At 41.6% G+C, this 11,473-nt stretch overlaps 1 protein-coding gene across 2 annotated transcripts; it reads right to left on the bottom strand.

The window, feature by feature from the left end:
- Window positions 1-7,871: 7,871 nt before the first annotated feature.
- Window positions 7,872-10,787, bottom strand: LOC149839419 (trihelix transcription factor ENAP2-like). Of its 2 annotated transcripts, none has more exons than XM_090004119.1 (2): window positions 9,759-10,787; window positions 7,872-8,033 (listed from the first exon to the last, which is right to left on the bottom strand). In XM_090004119.1, the coding sequence occupies exon 1, from the start codon at window positions 10,545-10,547 to the stop codon at window positions 9,777-9,779; it is 771 nt and encodes a 256-aa protein (XP_089860245.1). In that variant the 5' UTR covers window positions 10,548-10,787; the 3' UTR covers window positions 7,872-8,033; window positions 9,759-9,776. The 2 variants fall into 2 exon arrangements, with proteins under 2 accessions (XP_089860245.1, XP_089860246.1); XM_090004120.1 differs by having other exon boundaries at window positions 9,764-10,787.
- Window positions 10,788-11,473: the final 686 nt, after the last annotated feature.

Here is an 11,473-nt window from a genome sequence, read left to right as displayed (position 1 = left end):
TGTGTGAATTTATAAAACATCGATTCTACCCAAAGGTAGGTCGTTGTGTTTCAAATTTACACAGGATGTGATAGTAGATGTGTATTCCAGCCCATGAAGCATGTTCGTATCCAAAGGTACAGTGCCGAATTGCCTCTGGTTACATGATCTGCTAGTTTCACCAACTGAAGTCAATTACTTGAGAATTAAAGAGACAGAGCAACTATGAGCATTGTTTTTTTCACCAAAGTGAAACGATAATGGCTTAACTATGCTTGTCTCAGAAAATGTGAAAATAAATGGTCTCACTTTTACCTTTTCAACACAAGTCTCGTCTGAGCAATAATAGTAATGTCTTTCTGTTTTCGTTTCTTGTTTTATCAGGTTCCTTCCTTATCGACAGTTCTAGTAATATCCTCATTTTAGACAGATCAAATTTTTTTGATTGGAAAGAAATTGTATTATTCACTTTGGGCCATATGGATTTAGATCTGGCCCTTAGAATTGACGAACCTCCCGCTCTTACAGAGCAGAGTACAGCTGATCAGAAGGTTGCCTCTAAGAAGTGGGAGCGCTCAAACAGACTTAGCCTGTTGCTTTTGCAATCTTGAGTGGCTAAGAATATTCGAGGCACCATTCCTCATTATAGGACTGTGAAAGAATTTCTGGGAGCCATTGAGACTCAGTTCATCACTTCTAATAAGGCAAGGGCCAGTACACTCATGTCCAAATTAGTGTCTATGAAATATGTTGGTGACAGTCGCATCCGACAACACATTTTGGAAATGAGGAATATTGCGACTCAACTAAATGACATGAAGTTTGCCATCTCTGACTCCTTAGTCCATCTGATCTTAACCTCGTTACCTACTGAGTATGGATCCTTTAAAATCTCTTACAACACACATAATGATGAGTGGTCTTTTAATGACCTCTTAGCCAAGTGTGTTGAAGAAGAGGAAAGATTGAAGGGTGAGAGGGTGCCAAGTGCACATATAGCCTCTCATAAGGATAAACAGAGGTTGAGGCCAAAGAAAAGCTCATTCAAAAGGAAGAATCAGAAGAGATCCACTGGAGAGAGTTCAAACTCTCAGGCGAAAGCTAAATCCCAGTTAGGAGGCCCTTCTATAAAGTGTTTCTTCTGCAAAAAGAAGGGGCAAAAGAAGGTGAACTGTTTGAAGTACAACAAGTGGTTTGAAAATAAAGGTAATAAGTCATTCGTTTCTCATGAGTGCAATATAATTCATGTTCCATTGCATAGTTGGTGGATTGATTCTGGTGTCACGGTGCACATTGCAAACTCTTTGCAGTGCATAGTATGAATAAGGTTCCTACGAAGGTTGTTCAAAAGACTCCTTACGAGTTATGGACAGGTAGAAAACCTTCTTTATCATATATGCACATATGGGGATGCTCAGCAGAAGCTAAATTGTATAACCCACATATAAAAGCTTTTGATCCTAGGACAACTAGTGGTTTCTTCATTGGTTATCCAGAAAGATTGAAAGGCTTTAGGTTTTATTGTCCATCTCATACACCACAGATAGTAGAAACAAATAAAGCAAGATTTCTTGAAAATGGTTCAGTTGAGATAGATGTGTCTCAAAATATTGATTTTGAGGAAATGCAGGATTCAGGTTTCACACCTGCTAAGGATAAAGACCCTATTTTCTCTATTATTGTTCCTTCGAGTAATGTAAGAGAAAGTCCAGTCAATGAACATCAATCCCAAATAGATCTGGTTGTTGATGAGGATATACAATAACAACAGGATACAAAGGCTCATTTTGAACCACCTACAACACCTGTATAGAGGTCCACCAGAATTAGAAAATCTGCTATCCATCCGGACTATGTGGTGTATTTACAAGAGTCAAATGATTTTATAGACGTTGATGAAGATCCCTTCACATTTGCAGAAGCCATTGAAAGTGAAAGATCAACACATTAGATTAATGCCATGAAAGAAGAGCTTGACTCTATGGCAAAGAACCAAGTGTAGGATCTTATACCTCAACCTGATGGAGTTAGACCTGTTGGTTGTAAATGGGTTTATAAAACCAAAATAGAGTCTAAAGGTCATGTGGAGAGCTGGTACAAGGCTAGCGTTGTTGCAAAAGGTTTCACGCAGATAGAGAGCATTGATTATAATGAGACCTTTTCTCCTGTCTCAACTAAGGAATCATTGAGGATAATCATGGCCCTCGTAGCTCATTTTGATTTAGAGCTGCATCAGATGGATGCGAAAACTGCCTTCCTGAATGGGGATCTAGATGAGGAGGTATACATGCAACAACCTCCTGGTTTCAGTATAGATGACTCGAATAACTTAGTTTGTAAATTAAATAAGTCAATTTATGGACTTAAATAGGCCTCCCGCCAGTGGTATAAGAAGTTCAATCGGGTAATAATGAACTTTGGATTCACTGAAAACATTGTTGATCAGTGTATTTACATTAAGACTAGTGGGAGTAAGTTCATAATTTTGGTTTTATATGTTGACATTATTCTACTTGCAACTAATAATTTGAGTCTATTACATGAAACAAAAGGTTTTCTTTCCTCTCATTTCAATATGAAAGACATGGGTGATGCCACTTATGTCATTGGAATCGAGATCCTATATCCTTAAGGGTGTCCTTGGCCTCTCTTAGAAATCCTATATCCTTAAGGTTCTTAAAAGATATGGGATGAAGAATTATTCTCCTTGTTTGACACTTATAGTGAAAGGGGATAAATTGAGCTTAAAACATTGTCCTCAAGATGATATTGCAAAGGCTCAGATGGATGCTGTCCATATGCTTCGACAGTTGGGAGTTTACAGTACGCACAAACTTACACTCGACTTGATATAGCATTTGCTATGTGAATGTTTGGTAGATATCAGTCAAATCCAGGCATTGAGCACTGGAAGGCAGCGAAGAAGGTCATGCGCTATTTATAAGGAACAAAAGACTATATGTTGACCTATAAGAAAGCTGACCACCTAGAGGTTGTTGGATACTCTGATGCGGACTTAGGAGGGTGTATTGACAGTAGAAAATCCACTACTGGATACATTTTTCTTCCAGCGGGTGGTGTTGTCTCGTGGAGAAGTAGAAAGCAGTCTACCACTACTGCTCATACCATGGAGGCGAAATTTATTGCTCTATACGAGACTTCGTCACAGGCCATTTGGATAAAAAACTTCATTATGAGTCTTGGTATAGTGGACTCTATTGAGAGACCACTAAAGATCTTTTGTGATAATGAAGCAGTTGTGTCCTTTTTAAATAACAACAAGCGCTCAACATCGTGTCGACACATGAAGTTAAAATATTTTGTTGTTAAAGAAATGACTGAGAATCATTTGGTATGTATTGATACAATTGAGACAAAGGAAATGACTGCGGATCCCCTTACTAAAGGGCTGGCATCGAGATTGTATTCCCAACATGTAAAGGGGATGGGTCTTTTTTATTCCTTCTGATGTATAACAATATATTATGTGATCACATTTGTGTTTATGTTTTGATTTTCTAAGGTTTTTTGTTATTATTGATTTTGCATAAAGAATCTCTCATATGAGTTAGAGAGAATAGCAGAATAACAATATTAAAGGACCAATAGAATAGGTGAGAGATCAACCTATTCATAAAGGTAATTTTTTACATGCCTAAGCACTGAAGGTGAATTATAGCGTAGTATATGAAAATATAATATTTCATAAAGGGGTGTTCATATCCATGACTCATACGATTCATCCTTGTGATAAAGGGTGGCATGTGAACCCACATAAAGAATTAAATCAAGATAACAGTATACACCTCGATTTAGTACACTTTTTGGTGTCAATGGGTCAAGTGGGAGAATGTTGGACATTATCGGTTATGGGTCCAACCCACAAGTGTGACCCTGTTTGACACCCATTAGTGGGTCACGTTAGTGGCCACGTAATGGGGATAGTGGGTGGGAGTTACGTGAATGTAGAGAAAACCACATTCACGTAACTGCCTAATCTCTCATTATATAAGAGGTTAGGGGCTACGAGGATGATGAGACATTCATAGCATTTACCCTGCCAAAACAGTTCTGCATTCGGATACAGTAGAACATGGTCTTGCTCACCATCGACATAAGGCCTAGGCTCATTGTGAGCGTCGACCGGCTGAGGAGAACGCCGAATTTCCTACACACACTATGGCAAATTCAGGTACGCTTCCTGTCAGTGTTTGTTTTACTGGATTAGCCAACACCCCGGGCACTTTTACAAGATATTTTGGAATGTATGCAGATCAGATCTATGTAACTTAGCATATGAGTTCCACTCGAATGGTTGTCTACTCATTGACCTCAACAAATCTGAATTAATCCTAATACCTAAGGATCTAAATGCACAGATGATATTGTGAGGTTCCCATCGATTTATTTGTTCAGCTCTCTATACAAGCTCATTTCTAAGTTGCTTGCAAATCATCTCAAGTCGAACTTGATCTCGCCTTACCAGTGTGCTTTTCTTTCTGGTCGGCGATTGCATGATGGCGGGTTTTTGGCTGATGAGGTTGTACATTCTCTCATGGCTCAAAAACGATCGGGATTCATCCTCAAAAGGCATTTGACACTATCAATCGATCTTTCTTGCTTAACTGCCTCTAAGAGATTGCTTTTGGTAATCGTTTCAACCAATGGATCCTCGAGCTGGTCTCTACAGCACAGGTGGCTATTAATATTAATGGACAAAGAGGAGATTTTGTCAACATAGAGAGAGGATTGTGACAATGTTGTGGGCAAGAGCCTGGACGCCTTATTTTGGAAAACAATGGCCCTTGGTTGAGTTCTCAATGCTGCAGTGCACTGACGATATCCTAATTTTCGGTTCAGTCATCCCTTCCCAACTAACTGTCACTGGTTTGGACTCTTATAAAAGCACTCGAATGTTGCTCGGGTTTGGTAGTTAGTGACGACAAATGCAAGATGACTCTTTTAAACTGTCCGCCTCTCACTAAGTCCTTCGCTCTCTCCCTATTCGGCTGCCGTAAGCGCTGCTTTCCGTTAAAATCATTAACGGAAGGGAGCAAAAATCAATCTGGTCAAGTCTTCAAGAGAAAATCAATGCTAAAATTCACTCACGGGGCCAAATATTTCTTTCAAAACCAGCCCGGGCCACACTTATCAAACATTTCCTTTGCAGGTTCTGGACTCACCAGCTGGGGCTCTTTCATCTCCCAAAGAAGGTTGAGACCAGGATCATTACAAGTTTCAGCAAATTTTTATGGGGGCGGATCTGGACCCGTAAAATTGCTGGCCTCTTGCCACACCATCTCCCTTCCTAAGGCTCGCGGTGGGTTGGAGATTAAAAGCTTATCCTCTATGAACTCGGCCCTTCTATGTAGTTGGCTTTGGAGGCTTGCCAACAAGGAATCCCCTTGGATCTCCTTTCTCAAATGCAAATGCAAGCCAGTATTGGATGCATGACACCCCCCCTCAACTGGTCTAAGAATGCCTCATGGGCTCGTGCCTCGGCAGTTTGGAAAGGTATCACTAAGGACACGTTTGGAAGCGAGAAAGATGTAGGAAAAGTGATGCAAAATGGGAAAATCCATACGGATATTCCGTCCCTTTCAAATGAGAGAGACTTTTTAGTTGAGAGTGTTTTTCTAAAAAGTACATTTTTTTTATAGGAAACATTCCTCCACCCCCATGAACTACAAAGAGAAAAATGATTTTTACACTCTCCACCACCCATCTCACCACTACCATCCATCTCACCACCACCACCACCACCCTCCTCTCTTTCATTTTTCACATTTTCCCACTCTGTTTTCATCATGCTATACAAACAAGAAAAAAACTTTTGGAGAACTCATATAAAAAACTCTCATAGGCAAAACTTTTTTTTTCCTATGAGAGTTTTTCTCTCTTCCAAACGTGTCCTACAGCTTTTGATCACTTTTTGCAATTCATCGAATCAGCTGACCCAGCTCAAGGTCAAATGGATGGTCATTTCACCACCTCATCATGTTATACGGATCTGACTGAACCTGGGGTGGGTTTGTTCACGAAGGACACCCTTTGGGTTCAGGGATCTTCACCCAGAGCAAGCTTTGCATGACTACTGCTGGTAGGCAATATTAATAACACTATGGACAGAGTGCAGAAGATTGGAATTCAAATGGCAAACTGGTGTGTAATGCGTCACAGGGATGAAGAATCGGCTCCTCAACTTCTTTGTCGTGCCCTATTTTCCAAACCATTTTGAAGAATTCTTGGCCTGATCTCAACATGCAGATCCAGTCACAATCTTATTTTAGGCAGCTTATTGTTGGCCCGTCAGCTATGGTTATTCCCCGAAATGTAAGAAAGTTTGGCGTTGGTGGATTTTTTCTGCCTGATGGCGAGTTTGGGAAGAGCGTAACAGCACAATCGTTAGGGATACACCAACGGGGGCTCTACTTGTCTGGTAGGAGTAGCTAGTGCACGTTACCTTGTATTGGGACGTTGTAAGTTCAAATCCAAATGGTATCGTTGTATAACTGGTAGGGTTCTGACTAACCCCAGCTAGACTTAAACAAAAAAGAAAAAAAGAATCTTTAGGGATACGCCTTCATCATTGGAATCGATCCTCTCATCCACAGAGACGTGTTCCATGCTGCTATTTTGGCCTGGCCTAAAACAGATCTAGCTTGGATCATGGATGGGCTGCTATAGGATTAGCTCATTTTGTCGCCCTACTTCCAAATTTTTTTATCATTCTTTGTAATCTATGGGAAGATGACTCCTTGTCATCTCTCCATATACTGTTTATTCTGCTGATTAATGAATTTTATTCTGATTAAAAAAAAAGACACTAGGAATAGGAATGTGAACGGACCAGATTTGGTTCACATAACACAACTTTCCAAGTACTGTTTACCAAGAGGCAGATGATCATTATGGCTTCAGTTACCTAGGTTTCAGAAAGGGTAATTAACAAATTGCATCTAAATTTTCAGACAAACAACAAACAACAACAACAACAACAATATATATTCACACAATTCACGGGGATGATGATGACCAAAGTATCAATACATTTTAAAAATAACTTGTAAACAATAAAAAAAAAATTGGAGGAACATATTAAATCAACATCCACACAATTCACAAGCCTTGCAACTTTAACTTGGGAACTTGCTACAACTACCTTCTCAGAAAAATAATCGCCTGAACATAGAGGCCCCTGAGTAAATTCAAACCGTAGAAAGCATAATTGGGCAATAAACTAGGGAGCCTAACAAAATTTCGAGAGAAGCATCTTGATATTGCTAGCTCGTCATTGTCATCAACTAGTGGTAAAGAAAACACTATTTTTGGATGAAATTTTAAAGACAAAAGATAGAAGGTAACAGAAATGCTAGATCAATGGAAATTTAAAATTCTTGCAGAAACAATTTACAGTTTCAAAGAACCTCAAACCAGGCTTTTCTGAAACTTTCTAGACCAATGTTTCCCACGTCTGAAAAATTATAGCATCTTCCAGGACAAGCACCCCAAAGGAGGTCCTTGGCTGCTAGACGGGAAGTCAAGGTTCGATTCCCATGGGCACCCCTCTGAGCAAGCCAATGTACATGGGTCCTAGCCTTAGAGTTTTACGCTGCGGGAACGATGACCGTAGGTGGCAAGCTGAGCCAGCGCAACCAGGTCTTCGTGAGGGGTGCAGTTTCTTTGGGTTATAAATAAAAAAAAATCTTCCAGGACAAGCACACACAAAGCATGCATCATCTAAATCTAGATCCTTGTCTTCATCATATAAAAATGCATAGTCATACATGGCAGACATTTTCTGTCTTGGCATAACAGAAATTGGAAGATACAATGGGTACTTCCCAGAAAAGAAATGGAATGGTTGAGTGATCAAACCACATCTGCAAGCATTGGAGAAAATAAGTTGGCAAACCCTAAAACTCACCTTGAATGTTCTTACACTTTTTCTATCAAAGTCGAAACATTAAGGAAAGAATGCCTTGCTCAACATGCAAGCTAGCTCCCTCTACCATTCACAGTAAACATTGCACATGCCTTCTGTAGATGGTTCTCTGCAAAATAATATGATATCAATTAAATGACAATAACATCATTTGCATTTGTCAAACAAAGACCTACACTGAATGCTAAAAAATATCTGCAGATCAACAAATAAGAGAAAACTGGACATAACTTATGGAAGAAGACATCTGATGCCACATTATCATTGCCAGGCTCCAATTACTGGTTTCCCTACTTTAGCAGCTGTTTATAACTCATGACCCACGACCCTACGCTCCCAGTGTATCAATGTCCTTTTGGATAAATAATCCTCTCCTAGTGTACTGGGGTTTGGCACTTCACAGACCACAATGCCCAGCCTATGACTCAGCTGACAATGCTACCAAATTATTCTGCTAGCTTCAATAGCATCATAGGAAGCAAGCCACTTTGTAATCAATTTCCAGCTTCCTCACTAAAGAGCTTAAAAAACATTTTGCAGAGGTGGAAAAATTTCACAGCCACTTTCTTTTACAATTTCATAATTCTACCTACAACAACATATTTGACACAATAAAAAGAATGAGACAAACTCGGAAAACTTGGATGAGAGGAAAGTTAACTTGGCTACATGAGCTCATTAATGCATACATAGGGTCCATGTCCACTTAAGCTGGTTAAGAAGACTTACCTCAAATTTTCACAAAAAAATAACTCAAGGTAAGTTCCTTGCCATCAAGGCTTATATGACAGCTCACTAGCACTGAAGCTCAAGTGAAGTCTTAATTAACAGGACAAACAAATTTAGACTATAGAGATCAGTCCAATGATGCTATGCATACATTATAGCTTCCTCCACATGGACCTCATGCTAGACAATTCTGATCCTGCCCAACTCGTTGGCTAGCACTACATTGCAGAAATGGGTTTGTACAGTCTGGTATTATCAAGGCATCAGGCACACATGGAAGGGATGCAGGAGGTGCATTTGCTGATGTCTCAGGTGAGGTCACACCGCCAACACGGCATACTTGAAACAAAAACAACACTTAAGGCGTGGAAATTGCACTACAGCATTGAAAGCCATTCCCATCGTCCTTTTTTTTACTTCCAAAGCACTAGTCAATGACAGATTCGTGGGAAAACATCCACAGCGAGTAATCTTTCTCAGTAGGCGCTTTTTACAAATTCAACAGTCAATTTCTATAAAACTAAGAAAATTTTGTTGCTGGAGCAAAAATCCATTTAGATTGCAAACATATAATACATAGTTGCTGATCCAGCATAATGCTTTTATCCAAGATCACCAAACTAGACTATGGCATGTTCAGATCTGCATCAAATCCTTGTATGATTAATCATTACATTCACACACGTCGAAACCAATACTCACTGCATTTTTTTCACTTCCAACTAAAGCCATCCTGATGCATTCGTATTGTTGAGGAATATCAAAGAGCTAATATTCCCCAAAGATTCATTGCAATTGTACAATGTCAATAGGTAGCAATAGGAATAATAAAATAGAAGGTTGAAACAAAAAAGAAAAAGCCTTGAAAGCAAGATACAATGGCAAGTGGGTACTCAGTAAAAGAGTGGCATACATCTTTAGATATCTGAAAGTAAATTCCCTCACATTTTCCAGAATGAAGTTTGAGTTGGTGAGATTAATTACTAAAAGTTCACAAAAGCTTACATTATAAAGCGAACAAGATTGTGGGCAATCTCCATTTTTCATAGAACCAACTGAACCATCCACAAATTGAAAGATTTCAGGAAGAAGGAAAGGAGAGAACCTCACCAATTCCTCGGCGCTAAGACCGCTTAATCCGCTCAAGCTCAATCTGAAGATCCATGAACATCTGCATCCTCTGGAACTCCAACTCCTTGGCGAACTCCATCCTCTGCTTCTCCAATTCCACCATCTGCTTCTGCTTGGAGCTCTCGGTCTTCTCGTATACCTCGACCAACCTCAGAATCGCCCTAGCCAAATTCCTAAACCCCGAACCCACCTCCCCCTTCTTAAGCCCACCACCCGACCCATCATCCCCACCACCACCACCCCCACCACCAACAATAGGGGAACTCTCCGTCGAATCCCTCGACCTCAAAGACGCTCCCGAATCCGCCGGATAACCGACGAGCTGGTTGCGGACAAGGACCCTGCTTTTCCCCTTCGCCGCTGCCGGGAAAGCGACGGAGAGCGGCGATCGGAAGCCAGAGTTTTGGGGAGCTCCAGCCGGAGAGGGTTTCTTTACGGGGCCGACGAGGACGTCGAGCTGGGTGAAGAAGGGCCACCGGGAGACGAAGCCGCCGGCGGAGGCGTCGATCTTGGACCTCTCGAGCTTGTACTTCTTCTTGAGGGTGTCAACGCGGTTCTTGCACTGGGAGTCGGTTTTGCGGGGGCGGAGGCCGCCGGAGCGGGCGTTGACGCGGTGGGCGACCTCTGACCAATGCTTCTGCTTGAGGCTGCCGCGGCTGAGCTCGAGGTAGCGGTCGCCCCACGCGTCGATTAGCGCGAGAGTCGCGCCCTCGCTCCAGCAATCGTCGCGGGCGGGCCGGGGAGGAGGAGGGGAGGCGGTCATCGGTGGTGGGGGTCGGCCGGAGGGAGGAGGGAAGGGGAGGACTGTTGTCGGAGGGGGATTAAGAGGGTCGGGCGGCCGTGTGACGGCGTCCCCACCGTAGGGATGGGATCAGTGAGGGGAGGCCGCCCACCGTGCATCTTGGCCGACCGCTGAGATCACGTACGCTGGTGCTGTTGGTGAGTGGTCGGCAGACAGAATGCGGGAGCCCCAGTTGAGTGGGAACCGGGTTGATTGTGGAATGATGATGATCATTGTTGAATGTATCATTATGCATCTCTCTCCCATGAATTTATCGTGATAGAAGCTAAAACAAAAAAAATCAGGATTTTGATAAAATCTTAACTATTTTTTTTGAAGAAAATAGGCCTTTCATTATTTTCAAAAACGATTTTAACATAAACTTGACCGTTTTTACTTTTGTTTATGTTTTCGTACTTTTTTTATTGTGTGTGTTTTCATTCATCATTTTTTTCGACAGAAAAACTCGGTTAGACAGACCCCTGCCAGTTATACATTCGTACCATTCGGATTCTAACTTGTAACCTCGCAACACAAGGTAACCTGAACTAACTGCTCTTGCCAAACGTGTAGCATTTTTTTTTATGAGCAGAAACCCATGAGGATCAAGCAGTAATTTTTTTTTTTTACTCGGAGAAACCACTTTAGGTGCAGGCCTAGCCACACTGGCTCAGTCTGCCGTACTTACTGTCTCTGTTCATGTCAGCATAAAACTTCAAGGGCTTACCCCTCGACCTCAGGGAGTCGCCAAGGTTCAGCTTACGCAGGGTGTGATGCCCAAGGGATTTGAACCTAGACTGTGTCAAATGGTCTAGGCCCCCATCCCATTACGCCAAACCCCTTGGGTTTAGGATCAAGCCATAATTGGCCATGACGTGCAGTGGTAAGTCCTGGTAGGGTGGACTGGA

This window comes from Nuphar pumila, chromosome 4 (genome assembly GCF_984573655.1).
Source record: "Nuphar pumila chromosome 4, dmNupPumi1.hap1.1, whole genome shotgun sequence".
In the NCBI taxonomy this organism is placed as follows: Eukaryota; Viridiplantae; Streptophyta; class Magnoliopsida; order Nymphaeales; family Nymphaeaceae; genus Nuphar; species Nuphar pumila.
The sequence above is the reverse complement of the archived record's forward strand: the minus strand, read 5'-3'. Positions and strand labels throughout refer to the sequence as shown.